The 22,634-nt window shown below is 36.0% G+C and overlaps 1 protein-coding gene across 1 annotated transcript; it reads left to right on the forward strand.

Annotated features, from left to right (window-relative positions):
- Positions 1 to 1,639: 1,639 nt before the first annotated feature.
- Positions 1,640 to 18,631, forward strand: LOC132619740 (uncharacterized). The gene is made up of 18 exons (XM_060334554.1): positions 1,640 to 1,909; positions 1,996 to 2,015; positions 2,577 to 2,681; positions 3,390 to 3,460; positions 6,801 to 6,846; positions 7,275 to 7,335; positions 8,715 to 8,768; positions 8,958 to 9,038; positions 9,270 to 9,309; positions 9,547 to 9,659; positions 10,748 to 10,858; positions 10,975 to 11,091; positions 11,330 to 11,443; positions 14,913 to 15,021; positions 16,082 to 16,151; positions 16,333 to 16,439; positions 16,555 to 16,985; positions 17,764 to 18,631. The coding sequence occupies exons 1-18, from the start codon at positions 1,709 to 1,711 to the stop codon at positions 18,397 to 18,399; spliced, it is 2,487 nt and encodes an 828-aa protein (XP_060190537.1). The 5' UTR covers positions 1,640 to 1,708; the 3' UTR covers positions 18,400 to 18,631.
- Positions 18,632 to 22,634: the final 4,003 nt, after the last annotated feature.

Genomic DNA, 22,634 nt, shown 5'->3' on the forward strand with positions numbered 1-22,634 from the left:
AATCCAACTTCGATGCTGCAATTTCCACTATCTTCACCACTTCCGCCTCTTCCTCCTCCAACATCATCGCCACTTCCGCCTCTGAGTGTATTTCTCAGATCTGAGTGTATATTAAAAGTTTGGGAGATCTTTCTGGGAGTTGCTGGATATCAAAAGTTTGGGAGTTGTCGGCTGGAGTTTATCATTATTGTTGCTTGAGATGTATTTGTATTTGTGTTGAATACATAGAAAGAAATAGTTTCTAATTGGATTCTTACCGGACGACGGTGCCGTTGCCGGCTATGAAAAAAATCTCCGGTGGTGTATTTTAGATCTGAGTGTATTTTATTTCTTGTATCTCAAATCTGAGTGTATTTTATTTTTTGTATCTCAAATCTGAGTGTATTTTTTTCTTGTATCTCAGATCTGAGTGTATATTTTTCTTGTATCTCAGATCTGAGTGTATTTCAGTGTATTTGTTATTTTTGTTTAGTGTAAAATACAGTGTTTCTTTATGTATTTTTCGCCTATATTTCGAAAGTTGTATACAAATGAATACAGTGAATTTAAATACATCTGAATATCCCTCTATTTTTTTATTTTTTTTTGCACTTATGTTGTTCGAATACAATCGAATCCAAATACAATAAGTTGAATACAATGTAAAATTAGCTACGAACGAATACAATCGAATTGAATACAGCTGAATTGAATACAACCAAATTTGAATACATATTACTGTAGCTACGAAATGTAATTAGCAAAAGTGAAGCTATGCTTAAAGAAAACCGCCCAAAGTATAGTCATTTGTGTAGATTCCCCAACATTAAATGTAGCCTTTAAAGCTAATATCTCATTCTTTTCATTATTATAAGAGTAGAAATGAATCTTGAGTCTCATTCATTTCCTTTTCACGGTCTGACAACCATTGCCACAATTGACTGAGCTCTGCAAGCCCCATTCTTTTCCATTCGGAAACGTGTTCCAGTATAATCGGAGCAACGTTTGATGTCAAGGTTTTATATTCTCTGGCTTCCCTCTCAACTAAATTTACTTAGTTTCATCAATAATAGTACCTCTTTTCACTAATGATATCTCAAGTTTATTTGTCATTTTCTTTCATTTCACCAATAACACCTCAATTCCATTTATATATTTAATCTCGAAGTTGGCCAAAATCAAATAAAAGTTTTACAAACTACCATTATATATTAATTTCATGAAGTTTTAAATTATCACATTTCAAACTCCATTAAAATTTTCAGAAGTTTTCTCATATATTAACTAGAGGTAACTTTATCTAAACTTTATTTTTGCACTAAAAATTAACCATTTCCAATTACATTTCACACGTGGCTAATTTAAATACTGATCCAAAAAGTGGCTAGTCCACCCATTTTTCCCTTTTTTGATATAATTTCAATAATATTCAGCATAAAATATTACATCCTCCTGATCACCTTTTTAATTTGCATTCGCCTAGTCAATATTTTGTTTGCAATCGTGTTTATACACACCATATATAACATTATACATTTATTGTAAATAATATATAAATTTTATATAAAAATGTATAATAATGTATAAAATGGTCATTTCGGGTAAATATTGTCTCCAAATAGAGTTATAATAGTGTTATTTTCCCCTTTTTTTTATTTTTATTTTGAATTCTGCATTCTCCCAACCCTTTGTAACTCGATTTGCTAAACCCCGAAATATTGAGGTAGCAATGGGGACAACAGCCATGGACTGCCGTAACTGGGACGAAGACATGTACAGAGATTCCGTTATACGGGAAAGACAATCCCAATGCCGAACTGTTTTCCGTACTGCATTTGCCCCGAACCCGAACCATGATTCCTATCCGGACCTCATCGTCGCCGCCATTAGCGACGGCTCCATCGCCTCTTACCCTATCTCTTCTTGCCACGTAAGCTCAATAAATATCGCATCGCCCTTTTTTTCTTGATTAACTCAAAGAAGCAAACTAATTACTATTATTTGTTTTGTTGATAGGAATTGAACTCTGCTGCCAAGTGAGTTTCTGTTTTGCCCATGCTTTGGCCATGACAATTTATTCACTTTTTTCTGAATTTTTTTTTTTTTTGGGGAAAATTACGCTCTACGTCTACTGGGAGAAAATATTTATGCCACGTAGCCCATATTTTGAGTTTGTTACCCGGTTTAGCCCATATTTTTGTATAAACACCTTTTATATAAGGTTGATACATTATGTATAATGCTTTCCCTAGGTATAGTGTTGTATAAACTGAAAATATGGCTACATGGCGAAATATTTTTTGGCGGATTGTATATTTTTGAAAATTGCCCAATTTTTTTAATGGCCAAACGCTGATTTTCAAATAAAGTGAACAAAAAAATTCGAATATTTGGAATCTGGAAAACACCTAAAACTCTGTTTTCACTTTCAGTACATTCAAACAACCAAATATTTTTTTGCAAAAACTGTTACCAAACACTACTTCATCTTCAACTCAAACTTCAAAACTTTCCAGATAAAGTGAAAATATTTGGTTTCTATGGCCAAGCGCCTACTTAGTTTGAATTAATATATTATTTGGTGACGTTTGGTTTAGTTCATTGGTGCCAGTTGCTGAACCTAGTTGGATGGTACAAGGACATGATGGACCTTCTTATGATGTTACATTTTATGGTAACCACGAAGATTCGTTGTTATTGAGGTATTTTTTCCAAAATTTGCTTCTTTTAGTACTGGTAAAAGCTGTAGGCAAATTAGCACAGATGGGGAAATAGTGCAAATTTTTTGTTTAGAATCAAAATTATGGGCAAATGTTAAGTATACAAAATGAAGGTACATAACTATTAAGTTGGCTAGAGCTCATATAGCTGTGTTGTCAAATGTTACCTCAAGTATACAAAATGAAGGTACATAACTATTAAGCTTTATTTATGCTTTGCGCTTAAAGCCCCAATGGGCCTTAGAGCTTTTTTGCACTTTTCACCTTTGATAACCCTGAGGGCAAGTACAGAAAAAGTTGTAAACTGTTCGACACTGTAAACAGTCAGTTTTAGAGAGCTGTAGGTACTGACTAGGCTGTGAAACTAGGTGAACTAATTTCTTTTTAATCAAGTAAACAAGAAAGGCAATTATCTTTGTGGTACTTGTCACATAAGATTTTTGTAAAGTTGCAAAGTAGTGTTTTATTTCTAGTTTCCTTTTGGTGTACTTATGAGGTCCCTATTTGTATAGAAGATTGGATCTCTTTTGTTGAGAATCATATTTTGGTGTAGATTCTCTTCTTTTGGTATACGGCTTGTATACGGGGACTTCCCCATTTGTTAATAAAATGCTTATCTCATCAAAAAATAAGTGTTACTTGTTTTATCATACGTGCCAATTCTTTGTTAACATAGGTAATTTCATGCAGTTGTGGTGATGATGGTCGGATTCGAGGATGGAAGTGGAAAGAAATGTTGGAGTCTAAGGAATCGGCACAAGGTACCATCTTTTTTGTGTGTGCAGTAAATGAATCCTTGAGTAGTTTGGGATTAAGGCGTAGTTATATTGTTGTTGAATGACGGATTCTAACATTTGAAAATGTTGAGTTCCTCTGCTTGGCTTTGCTTCCACATCTTTTTTTTTTTTTTTTTTGTGGTCAAGTAATAGTATTTTCATTGCTTCCATTTCTAGCATCCAACTCTTTTGCTTTACTGAAACTCATGCAGCTGAATGATTTCTTTGCCAGACAAACTTGTTATAATGTCCTCACATTATGAAAGGAAGTTCAGGAGGGGAAAGAATGGGGCGCTTGCATATCAGGGTCACAGACACGGACACGGACATTGAGGTTGTCCAAATACAGATTCAGATACCAAGACAAACTTTTGAAAATTAGTGGGGGGGATGACAGCTGTAGGATATGGTGTTTAGCGTATAACATTAATAACCGAAAATGTTGAAGACAATATCAATAACTATAGATTGCATAGAATTACGCTAGTATCATAAGGAATAACAAAATAAATGACCTTGAGGATTCAAGACACCACGACTACCTACCTAACACAGATTGAGTAGTTTTTGGTGAAGGGTGGTGGGGTAACTTAACCTGGGACCTCTACTTGCTCAAATATCATGTTGAATTGGGTAATTACCATATCTAAAAGCTTAACTATCAATTACTTAATTATATCAACACATCTTGTCATGAGATTGTTTTTGGTCTTGAGTTTTTTTGCTCTTGAGTTAGACTCAAGATAAATTTTCTAATGTTGAATTACCCAATGCCAGGCCACTCTTATGTTATCATGCTCCAAATGTCCAGCCTTGGGCGTGCAAGCGTGTTGAGGTGTGTTTGAGTCCCATATTGGTTGAAACTATGTTGCTCGGACCCTTCACTTTTGCCGCCGTACCCGTGTCCGACACGACACGACACGGGTTTGGGTACGGAATTCGTGTCGGATCCGGTCAATAGAGATCGGATACTTTGACCGAAATTCATGACCAAATTAAAGAAAAATTTTGAGATTGTGATTTCTCAAGATAGCAAAAGGTAGAGATTTGAAGACATGAGATGGCATACCTTCAATATTATGTAGAAAATTTAACTAGTTTCTCGGAGCACGCAGTCTAGCACCTAGTAGAATGGAAGATTGAATCACATGTCTGGTACAAACTACATGTAGGTGCTTCCACAAAAAGCTCTCATAATCTAGGCATATTCTTGTAGCTATATTATTAGAATTTTGAATTATTTTTGCCGAATCCCCGCACCCGTATCCGTACCCGGATCCGTACCCACGAATCTTAAAATTTAGATCATGCCGAGTCCGACCTCTAGATCCATACCCGTATCCGACACCCGCACCCGAGTCCGAGCAACATAGGGTTGAAATGATGGTTATAGTCTCTGATAATAATCGGGTTACTTGAACAAAACAAGATTATAATGCGGAAGCGAAAATATGAAGATTAAAGACAAGAATATAAAGATAGGCGAAATTCAAGAATAAAATCCCCAAATTTCAAGATTAAGTGATAAGAACCCTAATTGGTCTTAGTATTCAAAATTAGCGGATTAAGACTAATTAAGATACTAATAGAGTCAATTCAAGAACTTATATCAAAAGGTGATCTAGACCCCTATTTCGAAGAAATTAGAGACAATAATTAGTGTAAGACTAATTACCTTCTTTAATTTACGAATAAGAACCAAAGATATCAAGTACGAATTAATCTTACCTCTTAAAAAGAATCGTTCTTATAAGGTTGCTAGATAAATCCAAAGTAGCCACACAAAGGTGTAAAATAGAGAAACTCTCAATAATAATAATAATATTTGTCTTATGAAAATAACAAAATCCAACCCTATATAAAGGGAAACCTATCCCAAATAGAATGAGATTCGAATTCTACTCTTATGGAAATAATAAATAATAAAACCTAACTAGGATTAAACTAGGACAATAAGTAAAACCTTTCCAAGAATTGCCTAACCAAAGTAAGGAAAGAAGTGCCAAATCCTGGCACCAAATCCCACGGCCAGAATGTGATGACCAAGGAATCACTTTTCAGCCCATTATTTGGGCGTGAGAAGCAGCCCACTTTGGGGCAGAATTTTAAGCTCATTGGGCCTCCTTTGGGGTTCCATGTGGGCCTAATTTTCCTCCTTTTGGGTTTGGACTTGGATCATGAAATATGTGTAGCACTTAGTACATTCTTTGTCATTATTCTTGGGCTCTTCTTCTACGATAAACAACTTCTTGATTTTTCATTGAAGCTCGTCAACCTTTGATGGAGGTATGCCACCGTGAATGCTATCAGTCTCTTAATATGGTTTTGAGGGATCCTCACCACTTAGCTAGTTTTTGGGGGGTTGAGTTAGTTCAAGTCCATTTTCTTAACAAGAGTACAAAATAATATGCAAGCATATAGTTTGTGTCCGTATAGTGATCTAGGTTATGGCATTATCTGATTTTTTAAATGTTTCAAAAAGAGAAAGTCTAAGGGGGTGTATTTCTGGGGAAAATGCCTCGAGTATGCTTTTTACCAATAAGAGTTAGTTTTAAAGAAAACAGATTGAAAAAGGTTAAAATTAGAAGAAAAATTTCGGCAGAGAAAAAGTAGCAGCCCACTCAAATTATGCTGAACGTAAGAGTAAATCAAATCAGCCATGCAAACTATATGTCACGACTTGTCCCAGCCAAGTGGTGCTTCAATTTATTGGAACTAACTCTTCTGATTGCAAAACGTAGAAGTAAGATGCTTGTCCCCTTTATTTGTTTGTCAATCCTTCATTCAGTATGATCTTGTTAGGTAAAGAGAAACTGAATAATAATGACAAGGAGATGGAACACGAGGGTAGGGGCAAGATGGCCTGCAAAAGTTGTGTCAGACATAAGTGAAAAAGCAAAGAAAGATAATAGTACATTGGATTCTAATAATTGTGGCCCTATTGCATTATAGATCTACCAGTGCAGTCTTGGATGACAGAGAAGTGAGGAAATGCACTTACTGCCACACCTAATGAACTGGCAAAATATTAGACTTGAAATGCTGTTGCCTATTTCTGTAAGATGGCCCTTTCTTGGTTCCCACATTATATTTTGTTGTTTGCCCTCTTAGATACTAGTTTAGCAGCCACAAACCAAATTGCCTTTTGAACATCAACATACTTTTTCTGTTTGGGGCAGAAAAATTTCTCCAAGTCAAAGCATCAGCTGGATGCCCATAGGGTGTCTGGTTCTAACTGTGATGTTGATGCAACTTGAAATTATTTTGTTATCGCATTTGGCAAAGAGTTGGATTCTCTGCTTACTTTTCCTTTGTTCCTATTCAGGAGGTGTATCAAAGCCGGTACTTGACTTGGTAAATCCTCAAAAGAAGTAAGTTATCGAGGAACATGAAATAATTTCAGATTAAGGAATTTTACTACCTTCTCAGGCAGTTTGCATTATTTCTAGGTGCTGATATTGCATCCTTAGCAATTGATGGTTATTGAAATTTTCCTCTCATACATACTGATTAAGAAAATTCCTTGACATTATTGTTGGTAGCTTTTATTAGTTACCTGGAACCGGGTGGTTTGGGTGTGTGGGGGGCCTGAACAAATAAATTATGCAATTAAAGATTTTCATTGCTTTTAGTTTAAAACTTTTTTAGATTGGTCTGTAGATGATATGTTGTCTTTGATCTTTGCCTTCTGTATCTGAAAGTTAGTAGTTACTGCTTATGATGGTTCTATTATTACATCTTCATTTACTCCACACTCTCATTGCTTTATTTATGTTCCAACCATGTCCTCTTATCTCAGAGGTCCGTGGGGTGCGCTTTCGCCAATTCCTGAAAATAATTGCATGGCTGTTAATAATCAGGTATGTTATCCTATTATCTCTTTCTAAACCAGCCAAGTGGCTTCTTGATTGAGACTATGGATTGAGGATAGAATTATAGGTAAGTCTGATTTCTGGTTACGCATTAGCTGGTTTTTCTAGGAGGTAGATGTGAATCGTGATTTAATTATCTTCTAATGTTAGATGCTTCTTAAATCTGAGAGGCAAAACCAGCTGTATCACTACAGATGCTCTTCGTTGTGAAGGAATGTCTTGGGTTCTTCACTAGATTATGATTTTCGTTTGAAACCTATATGCTGTGTAGCAGTGAGGCAATATTTTGTTTCATTTCATTTTTTACGAACAAGAGAGTGGAGCGTGGTGGAAGCTATCATGTTTTCAATTCATGCAATTTACTAAGTAGGCGTTTGGCTATGCGATATGAAATCATGATTTCATATTTTGATTTAAAATCAGCGTTTATTTATGCAATTTGCACAAAATTTCAACTTCAACTTCATATCATGATTTCAAGTCCCAAATTCTCAAAGAAGGTATGATTTGGGATTCAAAATCACGATTTTAAATGTAGAACTTGACCCATAAGTTTATATTTTGTAAAAAAAGATCCATAAGTTGGTAGATATATTAATTATAAAATAAAAAAATAAAAATAAGAAGTTGGTAGATATATTTACCAACTACATTTACTTATACAACTCATGGTCAATTTTCCTTTTTATTGAACTATAGTTCGATCACTGAATGTTGTATTTTTAAGAAAGGCCTTCTGGTAGCGTATTAATTTTGTTATGAACTATGATTCGCTTTGGTAAGATTGTATAAGAATTGGGAAAGTTTTGATGGTTTTCACAACTTGTCCGGTTTTTATTTCTATGATAAAAAATACAACGTAAGAAATCCAAATTGCATGTCCAAACAAAACTTCAACTTCAAATCATCATGATTTCAAATCATGTCCCAACGGCTCCCAAAGGTGCTAAATTTTGGATGAACTGTAATAAAACTTCATAGTAGTGGGCAATTTGTTCTATACTCTTATTCATCTGATTCTTTGATGCTGTGTGTGTGTGTGGGGGGGGGGGGGGGGGGGGGGTTGGCAGTCTTCTTTTGTACAACATTGACCTCCTCCATTTGGAAATGTTATTGTGCATTTGAGTTTATAATAGTATTGTGCATTCAAGTAGGCACCTAGGCATTCATGTTGCGTGGACTTTGGGGTGTTGATGCCGTAGTTGGAGCTGTTAGTTCAAAGCATGTGACTAGCTAACTTTGTTTATACTTATGCGTTTAGCGTTTATATCTCATGGATTCTTCTCTTGCTTCTCTCAAGTCCAATATCCTACCTCAAAGTTGTCTTGTCTAAATATTCTTATTTCATTTTCTGTGTTCTATTGCAGACCGGATCCATTTTTGCTGCTTCTGGTGATTCTTGTGCATACTGCTGGGATGTGGTATGTATTTGGGCGAGGTGCATGGTTGTTTATCATATTATAATAACTCTTAATCACTTATTTCTTTTCTTTTGTCCTATGTTATTCATTGCTTCTTCTGAAAAGGATTTCTTTTTTCAATAAAAGAAAAAAGAAATCTTCTGAATACGATTTCTGCTATAACAATGTGATTTAAATTATGGTGCTCAGGAGAAGAATGAAATAAAGATGGTTTTTAAAGGACATTCAGACTACTTGCATTGCATTGTTGCGCGAAATTCTCACAATCAGGTAAAAATTCTGTTTGGTTCTCTCATACATACACACTATTTCTGTGTGTCTACTCTTACCCTTTTCCATTTTATGCACTTGTTTATTAAAACAGCACCCTTGTGTTTTAAAAAAAATAATGTGGCTTGAAACTTTAATTGTTCCTTGGTGTTTGGCTCAATGTTATTGCTTAGTGGATATAACTTTTTGCTTCTCTCTCTTTCTCTCCCCCTCTCCCTCGGCAATTTTCAGGTTATAACTGGTTCAGAGGATGGGACAGCACGAATATGGGGTATATCTTTATATTCTTTCTAATAATAGGAGCAATATTTCTTCATCAAAAATAATAGCAGCAGTAGTAAAAAAACAAAAAAAAATTAGAGCACAAGGCCAGCCCTGATAAATTGCCAATTTTGCCTTCTATTGATTGCTTTTTGCTCTCCCTTACTTGGGAGTAACACATGTTTTTCTCAATTTTGATCTATCTTTATGTGTTGACTATTGACTGTCATTTATGAAATTGCCTTAGATTGCAGAAGTGGTAAATGTATTCAAATAATTGATCCCCAGAAGGGTAAGAAGTTGAAGGAGTTGTTTCCATATGTCAGTTGCATAGCACTTGATGCAAGCGAGAGTTGGCTGGTAAGAATTCAGATGCCATTACCAAACTAACTTTCTTCTAAGTTTGCTACTGTACTAACTATTATAATTGTTGTTTGGTTAGAGCTGTCATCTGCAATTGCCTCTGTTGCACAGTTTAACTACTGAAGCTTACAATTGTTAATAATGTTTAGGATGACATACTGTATAGTTATAAGTCAATGAAGACTGGGTTTTCTGAAGATGACAGTAAGATTGAACCTCCTAATTTTGGAGAGTTTACACTTTGTTCATTCATGATGTATTGTTTCTCTTTGTTATGTCTGATGAAACAGTTTGAGATAGCAGTCTTCAAACTCGGTGTGTGATTCTTTAACACTAAAAATTTTGGGGTGGGGTTTTTTTTTTTTTTTTTTTTTTGTTGTGGGGGTGGGGTGGTTACTGAGAGCAGCTCCATGCATTAGATGTAGACCCTTGAGCCAGGTACTGTGTTTGCTTGATTGCTACTGGACGTCTGAGGTATTTGCAACTGTAAGCCTTTGATAGCGGTGCTTCCATAAATGTGCAAAGTACTTGTTATTCCCATTGTCAGAAAACCTAAATATTTTTGTTTCCAATTAGTATAATTGGAGGACAATGAAGGGTTTTCCTATTTCACTGTTGAAGGTCTTGCATTGTCGGAATCCACATAATAATGGTTTTCTCTAGATGAATGCATGAAATATGTGAAATGCTTAGCGATTAACAAGTGGATTGAGTTTCATTTGAAACTCTAGTACTGCCAAGTGAGGTTGTTCTCCTAATATAGTCCCTAGCACTTACGTGTTCTTTTTTTCCAGAAAAAGATTGTTTCTCTTCAAAATAAAGCAATTTCTTCATCCTGATCAATAGTTAGATGTTCTGAATTCTTGTTGATGCATATTTTGCATCTGACCATGCAATCTTATCATCTCCTGGTTTGTTTCAAGTTATGCTTCTTCTTTTTTCATTTTCTTTTGCCTGGTTTATGTTTGCCTCACAACCTTGAGGTTGAGATCAAAGAAATGAATATTTTTTCAATTTTTCATGCATAAAAGTAACTTCTCTGCATCAAGAATATTAATTGTAGCCACTCTGCTTTGACTTCATAGGCGTGTGGAAGTGGCCGGTCTTTATCTGTTTGGAATCTTCAAGCTTGTGAAAGTGTTTCATGTATCACGACAAGTGCTGCTATCCAGGGTGCAGTATTTGATGATAATCAAGTCAGTTCTTTAACTTATATCAAATTCCAAGTAGTTTTGATGTTTCCTGTGTTTGTTCAAATATAATATACAATGACCCTTTCTTTAAATCCCTTTTTGCTATGTCTTCCTGTCAGGTTTTAGCTGTTGGAGCGGAGCCTCTGCTTAGTCGCTTTGACCTGAATGGAGATATTATTTCACAGATACCATGCGCTCCTCAGTCATTGTTTTCCGTTTCTGCACATCCTTCAGGGGTAAGAGACTACTTTTCTTTAGTTTGCTGATACCAAACACTTTATACTTTCACAAGTGTGATCGGCATTTTTTAGGTAGATTTGTAATTCTACTCTTTTTTTGTATAAAAAGCCAGAAATACTATATACACCAAAACTGAAGTCGAGTCGCCATCGTGGCAGAAAGGATAGTACAACGTTTGATTATCGTTATCGAAATCATAACTCAAACACAGTTCCACTTGTACATTACTTTCAGGTCACAGCAGTAGCTGGTTACGGAGCATTAGTGGATATTGTATCACAATTTGGAAGTCATTTGTGCACATTCCAGTGCAAAGGAGTTCAGAAGGGACTGCCAATGCAGCTTATTTAACTTTGTGACATTGTTAGATGCAGTCAAGACATGAAAAAATCGCCTCCAAAAAGCTTGTCAGTGAGATGCCATGGTTAAGGAAAACCAACTTTTTGTATGAAAAAAACTAAGTCGCCATGTACATGCAACGACCTGTATGAGTTTAACTTCAAATTGTCATTTAATGACCAATCCCAGGAGCCTGTAACATCAGCTGCTGGGGGGAGGGGTTTCAAATATTAGAGCTTTTTCTATTGAAGGTGTCCATATGAATAGCTGATGAAGTACCACTGTGAAGTAACTATTGCCAGCAAAAATGGAAAATTTAGTAGGCATTTGGCCATAGAAACCCAAAAAAAAAAAAAAACACTTTTTTGGGAATTTTGGAGTTGGAGTTGTGTTTGGCCCAAGTTTTTGAAATTGATTTTTTTTTTTTATTGAAATGTATTTGTTTTGGTTGTGAAAAAAGTGAACAACTTGAAAAACAAGTATTTCTTGTTTTTCAAATTCCAAATACAACTTAATTTTCATGACCAAACACTAATTTTTGAAAAAAGCAAAAAATTTCCTGAAAAAAGTGATAATTCTTATGGCCAAACGGGTCTGAATTCACTGGTCCAATGTTGTTTTAAGGTTTTGGCACATACATTAAGAAAATCACTTATAACATTAAATTATAAGAATTATTTGACTAAACTACCCTCTACATCTCCTTAAACTACCATTTATCTCTATGATCTTTAAGAAAATCAAGGGTGGATTTGAAAAAGGTAAATAATGTCTTCCTAGTTTCCTAAAGCAGCTCTACTTTGGACCAAATTGGTGAAAGCCAGATGACCATGTATGTCTTGATATATTACCGTAAGAGCATTTAACTAAAATTAGAAGAGGCTATTCATCGAAATGGTGTGTGTGAATGACAGCTCCATGGAAAGGGTCATTGGCACGTATGCCCCTATCTTGGTGCTGGTTTTTAATCTCTATCTCTCGTAACAAACAACTTTTTTGTGTAACATAAGTTTATATATTCGCATCTCGATTGCCAAGAGCAAAAATTAAAACCACCCATTTGAATGGTAAACTGTGCAATTTCTTCCCTTTTCTTTTTTTTTTTGCTCGGATTGTCCTTTATTTGGGGTGGTCTTTAATTTTTGCCCTTCAAATTGGTGGCCTTTAAGTTTTACCCCTCGCCTAACACTTCGAGGTTGTGGGTTCGAACCTAAAAAAAAAAAAAAAATCACAAGACAGAATTTCTACCTGAAGGGCAAAATTTAAGAACCACCATTTTGACGAGTAAAAATTAAAGACCAACCCCAGCAAAGGACAATCCTGCAAATTGCCCATTTCTTCCCATGGGCAAGGTTGATGCTATAGAAGTCCTATGAAGGCCGTCGTCAAGGTCACAAGCCAAGGAGTTGCAAGCCAAGATTGTTAGGCTTCAATGGGAATAAAAAAGATGCTTATTGTGGAAGAAGAGTCCAAGAACCAATACAAGAATTGTGAGTTGAATAGGCTAAGTGCAACACATATTTCATCCGGTAATTGCACGGTTTGTCGTTCAAATGGATTGGTCTTTAATTTTTTCCCTTCAAATGGGCTGGCCTTTAATTTTTGTACTTCAAAATAGAACTTATGCCTAGTGGGGCATAAGTTCTTTAAGGGTAAAAACTTACCCACATCGGGTGTTTACACCAAACAAATGGGTGTATGACATGTGTTTGAATATTTAGTACAATTATCAATTAATCATGTTTAATTAATGTATATATTCATTTCATTAAATCACTTAACCATGGTAAATTGCATTAGTTTGGTGTAAACACCCGGTGTGGATAAGTATTTAACTTATTTTAAGGCGGGTGCACAACTTGTAGATATTATGATACGTATCTTATGCCATTCTAGGCAGAAGTTTGATTTTGAAGGATAAAAGTTAAAGACCAGGACAAAAAGGGCAGAAATGCAAATGACCTATATTTCATGGTTCCAGTTCAAACCCAAAGAGGAGGAAGATTGGGCCCACGTGAAACCCAAAGAGCTAAAATCAATCCCACAAAGGGACTGAAACTCTGTCTAGAGAACTGGCATAAGGTCTTATTTATATTTAGTAGCTATATTTTATATTAATTACATCTCATAGCTAAAAGGTGTATTTCAATTACACAAAGTAACTAATTCAAAACCCAACTGTTCTTATTCCATTGTATCAATTTTTCCCTCCCCCCCCCCCCCCCCCCCCCCAAACTCTCTCCCTCTCTTGCAACCACCAGGGAATGAAAAATCAAAATCAGCACCTACCTTCATCTTCTTTACTGCTCCCGCCAGGAGCTTCTAGCTCCGGTAAACTGAAGCAGTCACCACGAATAGCAGCTCCGACCAAACGCCACTAGCAAACGGTAGAGAACAGAGGAAAATCAGTCTCTCTCTCTCTAAAAATTTAATCTCCATATCTCTCTATATCGTCATATAATACAGATAGATAGTTACACATACATCTGTATCTATCAATTTTATTGGTTCGTTTAAATTGTTCTTCAGGTTCGACGTTTCTTATTTTTTATTTTTATTTTTTTGTGTGTGTTCGAATTGATCGGATGATGGAGAATAGGTATGCACCGACGAACTCCTTAAACTCCGGCGGGTCTCATCTTCTCCGGTGACTTCGATCGAGTGTATTTATCAGATCTGCAATCGAAATGTTGCTGGAGATGAGTGTATTTATTCAAATCTGAGTATTTATCATTGTTGGTTTCTAGTTGGATCCTTACCGAACGACAGCGCCATTGCTGGCGATGGGAAAATTTTCGGCATCGTATCTCAAATCTGAGTGTATTTTATTTCTTGCATCTCTGTGTATTTTTTTCTTGTATCTCAAATCTGAGTATATTTCAGTGTATTAGTTATTTTTTTTTAGTGTAAAATAGAGTGTTTCTTTATGTATTTTTCGCTTGTATTTCAAAGGAGATTTTTTTGTATACAAGTGAATGCAATGAATTTTGAATACAACAGAATATCCCTGTATTTTTTTTACATTTATGTTGTTTTGAATACAACCGAATTTAAATAGAATAAGTTGAATACAATGTAAAAGTTGTTATGAATGAATACATTCAAATTGAATACAACGAAATACAGCCGAATTGGAATACAACCGAATTTAAATATACGTTATTATAACTACAAAATGTAATTAACAAAAGTGTAGCTATGCTTTAAAAAAAAAAAAACCTAAAATGTAGTCATTTGTGTAAAATGCCCATTTTATTTTACATACATTTGTTTGTTCGGGAGTTGGGACAAGTGACAACCTTAATCTTCGAAAAGGGCCCATATATTTAGTTGTAGGAAGTCACAGCGTGCCACGTGTAGGCTGTAGGACAATTGTAATAAGGGGCGTAATCGTCAGAACAAGAAAACATTATACAACTCCCATTGGAAAACCCTAACTCACACTATTTTATCCCTCACACAAAGTGGAGGGGCGTAGATCCGAGGAGTTTGGGCAAACCCTAACTTCTCTTTATTCACTTTCACACTAACAACAACTCCTCTTTCTCTTTCTCTTCTCTTTACTTTCAATCTCACCTTTTCTTCAGGTACCTTTTTACAAAAGAAACATAGTGCTGCTCTTTTTTTTTTTTTTTGAAGCTCTAGATAATAAATGCAGTTATTAAATGCTTTATTTTATTGTCTTGTGTGGTTTGAGGGATATGTATCTGTTATTGTCTGTTTTTGGGTTGTGATTTAGTTTTGAAAGTTGATGGTTTGTCAAGTAGGGTGAAAGATTTCTTAGTCTTTGTTGTTTGTAGAGCATGACATATTATTAAACTAAACCAGGTTAAAAATGGGGCTATTCAAAACAAAAAAAGTGTATTATTGGCGTTGTTTATGTGGTTGGTTTTGTTAATCTTATGGAAAGACGTGGAACTGATGTAATGTATGTAGTAAATTACCTGCTTGAGTTGTAATATGGAAGGTTGCTTCTGTCAAAAAGGTGTTTTTATGGGTGGGGTGGGCAGAAATTTGTACTTAACATTGTTTTATGCTGACGTTAAATTGTCCAAGTGCTAAACTTTATAGATAAGTACATTGAACTTGTCATGTTGGAAGTTAGAAGTCTAAATACAAAAGGGCTGGATGATTATTCCTTCTAGGATTCTAGCTAATCTAGTTAAGATGGTGTGAGTTTATTTTTATTTTTGTGCATGAGATTTTTTCTTGAACCAATAAAAGCTTAAGGCGATTTTACTTGCCCTTACAAGGTAGATATTCTTTCTAATGTTTTGTTGGTATTTCTAATGTTGGGTTTTGTTTTGTTTTTTGAGACTGGTAATAATCTTGTTAATGTTGAGTTTTATTCCTGGTTGGACACATTTAACCAAATCAAGAACTAGTATGTTTAAAACTACAAGAAAATATGATTTAGTTCCCTAGGAGATTGTTTTTTTTTTCTAACCCAAAGTGGTACCAGGGATAGTAATGAGCTATGTCATTCTTTTGATGGTCTCCAACTCGAATGGACCTACATGTTTTTTATTAGTTTGGTTTGGTTTTTTCGATTGTGGACTTTTTCGGTATTATGGAATGGATGTTTTGACAATATGTAAGTTCACGCTAACTCTCTCTTTATCCTTATGTGCTGTGAATTCCTTCTAGTCATGGCGGGTGAAGCTCCTGATGGATCCCAATTTGATGCTCGTAAATTTGATTCGAAAATGACAGAGTTGTGAGTACTACTGCCTCAATATTTTTTTGCGTTCTCATTTTCAATTTTTGGAATTCTGCATGAGTTTCTATATCCACACATAGGCATACCTGTGAGTCACAATGTTTATTTTACTCGTTTGTGGAAAATACTACTTTTTTGCTATAACATGCATCATATCCTTCTTTGATTGTGGATGCAGGCTAAATGCTGAGGGGCAAGAGTTCTTTACCTCATATGACGAGGCTTGTGATAGTTTTGATGCTATGGGATTGAAGGAGAACCTCCTGAGAGGCATTTATGCATATGGTCAGTTGAGAGTCTTTCCCGCTTCTCTTATTTGGTTCTTGACTTGTGCACATTTTATTAAGGTCATTTTCTATCATATAAACTATATCTAATATTAAACTATATAACCTTGTAGGTTTTGAGAAACCCTCAGCAATCCAGCAAAGAGGAATTGTACCTTTTTGCAAAGGTCTTGATGTGATTCAACAGGCTCAGTCTGGAACCGGAAAGACTGCTACTTTTTGTTCAGGAGTTCTGCAACAACTGGACTATGAACTGTTAGATTGTCAAGCTTTGGTCTTGGCACCTACTCGTGAGCTTGCACAACAAATTGAAAAGGTCATGCGAGCACTTGGAGACTATCTTGGTGTCAAGGTTCATGCTTGTGTGGGAGGTACCAGTGTCCGTGAGGATCAACGAATCCTTTCAAGTGGGGTTCATGTTGTTGTGGGAACACCTGGACGTGTATTTGACATGTTGAGAAGACAGTCTCTCCGCCCTGATCACATTAAGATGTTTGTATTAGACGAGGCTGATGAAATGCTTTCCAGAGGTTTCAAGGATCAGGTGACTATTTTAGATGGGAAAGTCCCCTTCTCCCCATATTTGTATATAAATCTATAGTTTCGATGAATGCATAAGCACATGCGTTTTGTATTGATATGTCTATCTTTTATACTAAAGTATCAACTTGTAATTAATTAAAGGAAAATGGAAGTCTAAATCCATAACATCCTTCAGTTAATGAGAGCAATAGCATTAGTTTTGTAATTTGTATAAATGTAGTGGTACTGATAATGCTTGGAAGTTAGTTTTTCTTCATTCTGAGAAATATGTGTCCCTACAGAGTGGTTCACTTGTGTTCTCGGGGAGGAAGGGTGTGGAAGGTTTAGTTCTTAGCAAAAGTGATTTCTGGTTTATGGTGCACTTTAGCATACTTGACTGACTCAATTATGGTGCACTTTAGCATACTCAACTGACTCCAATTTTAGTGTTAGAAGGCAAGGATGCTACTTGTTTTTCTGTTTTCTTTGTGCTAATTTCTTTTCTTTCACAATTAAGTATGCTGTAACATAGTTTTAAATCCATAGTCCTGTTTCCCAGGAAGTGTGTGATCAGGCATGTGCGAAGCTGTAAATTATGTGTAGGTTTGCACTGATGTCCGATTCCTTTGTGAATCTGCTGTCCAATGCTCTGTATACAATGGATATCCCCGTATTGTGTGCTAGGATTCTGGGTCTGTATCCATTGCTTGCGCTAACATGGCATATACTCTCTAAATTTATAGCCACACAGCTTTACATGATTTCTTCCCTGGTTCTAAAATCTATACTTTTGTCTCCAGATCTATGATATCTTCCAGCTCTTGCCTCCTAAGATTCAGGTTGGTGTTTTCTCTGCCACAATGCCTCCTGAGGCTCTTGAGATCACAAGGAAGTTCATGAACAAACCTGTGAGGATTCTTGTGAAACGTGATGAACTGACCTTGGAAGGTATCAAACAGTTTTATGTGAATGTGGAAAAGGAAGAATGGAAGCTTGAGACCCTTTGCGATCTGTATGAAACCTTAGCCATCACCCAGAGTGTGATTTTTGTGAATACACGTCGCAAAGTTGACTTGTTAACAGACCAGATGCGAGGCAGAGACCATACAGTCTCAGCCACCCATGGTGACATGGACCAGAACACTAGGGATATTATAATGCGTGAATTCCGTTCTGGTTCCTCGCGTGTTCTCATCACCACCGATCTTTTAGCCAGAGGAATTGATGTCCAACAAGTCTCCCTTGTCATAAATTATGACCTCCCCACTCAACCTGAGAATTATCTTCATCGTATTGGACGTAGTGGACGGTTTGGTAGGAAGGGTGTTGCAATCAACTTTACGACCAAGGATGATGAGAGAATGTTGTCTGACATTCAGAGGTTTTATAACGTGGTAATTGAGGAGCTTCCAGCAAATGTCGCTGATCTCCTGTAAGCTTTTTTCGGCTCTAATGGCTACAAGAATCGAACAGCAGGCCGTTGTTTGCTTTGGCCATTTCTCCACAATTTACGCAATTTTTCTTCTTTTTATCGTTTTGATTTAATTTTAACTCTTTGTTTTGTTTGTTTATTTAGTTTGATAGTTTTAGTGTAGTGCTGAACTAATGAGTAATACACATTAGATTGTCTTATTTATCATCATATACAGTGGTGCGCTTTTGCTAGTCTTTTTTATTGTGTAATCCATCATCATATACAGTGGTGGGATTTTGCTAGTATCTTTTTTCTTTCTTTCTGACATCCAAAACTGTATCTGAAATACAATGTCAAATAGCCTTATTACTAGTTCACAATTTTGAGAGATGCTTCAGTTAGGACCTTTTTATCAAAGGAGATAGATATTATTATGAAGCGAATACAAAAAATTGTGGATTAGTTCCACTTCCTATTGGAGGCAAAAGGGATACGGTTAATGACATGAAAAGCGCACGACATAAAGGCATATGGTAATCGGAAGGCCAGGGAATGTACCACTTGTTCATGGCCAAGAGGAGGGCTGCGGTCAAGCATATGGGCCAATGAAATAGGGACTTTGGGCGCATATATACTAGTGCTAATAATTAGTATTGTTTTAGTTTTTTTTTATTTGCTCGGATTGTCCTTCATTTGGGATGGTCTCTAGTTTTTGCCCTTTAAATTGGTGGTTTTAAGGTTTGTCCTTCGTTTAATATTTCGAGGTTGTGGGTTCGAACTCCAGCTCAATATATAAACAAAAAAAAAATAAAAAAATCGCAAGGCAGAATTTTAAAAATCTGGCCATGCTTAAGGCAGAATTTGCAAAACAACCCATGTAAATTCTGCTTGGGCCTTAAGGGTAAAAGTTAAAGACCTCCAATTTGAGGGACAAAAATTAAAGACCACCCCAGCGAAGGGATGATCCTGCAAATTGTCCGTTTTAGTTAAACATTAGGCTTAGCAATTATAGCCCAAAAAATGGCAGCAAATAGCCAGATTCTGACTTTTAGCAATACTTTCATCCAGATTATTCATTATGATACATCACATCCCTCGGGATGCGGTTCTTTCTCGGACCTGCTAATGCGGGATGCTTTGTGCACCAGACTGTCCTTTTTTGACTAAATGATTATTCATCCACTACCAATTGGACTGATTTTTTGATCCTCCATTGCCTATCACCTTAAAATTACTGAGTTTCACTATCGGGGAATAAAAGATTCTCAGTCAATCAATGGCAAACTCTCACCAAAATACCAATCCTGAAATCATAACTAAATTAAGGTTTGATGCTTTAATGGGTTTTTGAATGAGTGTGATTAAGATTCGTTGCAAGCACCTAAACGAAGCTAATACAAAATTCAAGGAAGATGGGAGGTTATGTGACCTGGATTTGAGTCAAAATTCAAACATGGAATCTATCACTCCGACGTGTATATCATACAGAGAATTTTGCGGATATACATTGACATACAGTATATACGGTGATAAGCGAAATGGCATGATAATATTGATATATTTATGGTGATATGCACATATATACAATGCGGGATACATGAATGGAGTTTTATCTACATCGATTTTACAATCTGAAAATCATCTTAAATCTAACTCAAATCATCTCTAAATATGACCAAATTGATATCCAAGCTTCTTAGATGTTTCCAACAAAGTTTGATATCACCCAATCAAAATAATTCACAAATCAAAAAAATCCAAATCAACCTTCGACGATCTTTAATTTCAATAAAAAAGAAGAAGACAAGAATGCATAACTATTTCACAACAATGTAGCCACCAAATGCACTCCTCCACAGTTTCTATTTCAGTAACAAAGGAGAGAGAGAGACAGATAGATAAAAGATGAGAATAATGAAAACGAAAGTACCAGCTTGGGATAGACAGATAAATAGAAGATGCATAACAATTTCAGAACAACGTAGCCACCAAATGCACTCCTCTACATTTTACCAACTTTTTTTAGTTAAAGTACCAGTTTGGGATACAGAGTCCCAATAACAAGAAATGAGACAATTTTTTTTGCCATTAAGTGCCTTTATGCAAATTTCTCGTTAGACAATAGCCATTTTCAGATCACTTATTAAGTTTTTAGTCAGTCTCGCAAAACAACTCAGCGCATCACTTTTTGATACAAAATAAAATTTTGACAAGAATACTTTTAGACTTTTAGTTAAATTATAGAAAATCTTCAAGAAACTTTATTAGAGTTTTGAACATTTGTTAGTTTGAACTCCGTGAATCATTCTCGGAGTTTGAACCTATTTGAACTCCATGATATGGAGTCGAAATTCCAACAATTCACACTTAGATTGTGGAAGTTTGAACATCATTAATTATTCATGGAGTTTGAATTGGTAAAGGTATGAATTTTATGAATCGTTTATGGAGTTTGTAACTCCGGCAAGACAACAAATTTTCAAACTTAGATTGTAAAAGTTTGAACAGATAATAGTTTGAACACTATGAATAGTTCATGGACTTTGAAACTCCAATAAATTTTCGAACTTTAGCACATTGTATTGGAATTCTACTTATCAGAGTTTCGATATCCAACACCATATGCTAGAGTTGTTTCGTTTAGCTAGGAAATTTTTTATCCAATTATAATTTCCGCCTTAAAAAGTAACTATTCCTCATTACCTTTTAAATGATGGCTAGACATCAACCAAAAATTGATCATTTGAAATATTTACGACAAATATAACTAAAATTGAATGGTCCCGTAATGAGACCCAATCCTCATCATTTGCGCTAACTTCATTGAAGATTAGGTGCACACTGTCAAGCTCCAAACCTGGGGAGGCGAGACCGGCACTCGGTACCTTACTTCACCGAGCGTACCAACCTGTAACACGTACAACCTAAACACATACAGAAACACCTAGACTAACTAGGCCGAGTCACATGATAACCTGGGGCATCTAGGCCGACAAGGCTGTAGCACATGAAAATCTGGAGACATGAAAGGTATGCCAACATCAACTAAGAACAACTCAAAAGGTTTATACATAAATAAAGGCCGACAAGGCCACCACGGATATCGCACATCAACATCAAGGACGGCAAGGCCATAACATATACTATATACATAACATCTGTCTACAAGCCTTTAAGAGTATGTCATCTGCAATATGGTCGAGACAGGGCCCCGACCTACTCATCAAGTCTACGTATCAACTCCCACAAAACCTCTACGACTTGGCAACTCCGGAAGACATGAAGCTTACTGATCAAAAGCTGACACAAGCAACTGCCTAATGAGGAGGCTTGTCCGACTGTCTATTTGAACCTACAACATGAAATACAACGCCCCGGCAAAAGGGATGTCAGTACGAAGAATTATTCCGAGTATGTAAGGCAAATGAATAACTTTAAGATGAAACTGAACTGATATGGAACATCAAATGTAACTGTGTAATAAACACAATAAAGAGCACTGAAGCTTAACAATTACAATACAATACAACCAAAGGCATCTGTGGGCACACAACCAACGTACCGAGCCACAAAAGGGGTCTCGTGTGTAAAATGATGTACCGAGCCATACAAAGGGTCTCATGTGTAAAAGAGCCATCGTGGGCGTATATTAAACCATGTACCAAGCCAAAAAAAAAAGAGGTCTCGTGTGTAATACAAGCAATAAACACAATGAAGAACACTAAGGCTTAACAACAAGCTGTAGATACAATATATAACACTAGGCTTAACTCTTCTTTTTGAGATGTGGGACGTTCATAGTTATAGGTCGTTACTCTTCAAAAGGACATTATTGATGTTACTTTAACACATTTCCTTTTTGAATGGGACAAGGACTTTATATGATATAGAACTTTCGTCAATCAAAATATCACGACATATGAAGGAAGGGAATATCATAAATAGAGTGTTTTACGACAAACTCTTCTTTTAAACCTTTCGTTCTGGAAATAACACTAGAAGCAGATTCATGCCAATCAGAAATAGAATGAATAGCCATTACATACCTTTATTATCGATTCTACCACCGACGCTAACCTCGACCTTCTCTACACGTCAATCGACAACAAAACGATAGTAATACTAGTGTCAAGCTATGGGAAGCCACAACAACAACAAATCGAGCGGCAAGCTCGTTATACGATTATCTAAACGGCGTTTTTCCGTGCCCCTTGTTGCTCCCAAACACACACACAAGTATACGTGGTCGTATAAGTA

This window comes from Lycium barbarum, chromosome 11 (genome assembly GCF_019175385.1).
Source record: "Lycium barbarum isolate Lr01 chromosome 11, ASM1917538v2, whole genome shotgun sequence".
In the NCBI taxonomy this organism is placed as follows: Eukaryota; Viridiplantae; Streptophyta; class Magnoliopsida; order Solanales; family Solanaceae; genus Lycium; species Lycium barbarum.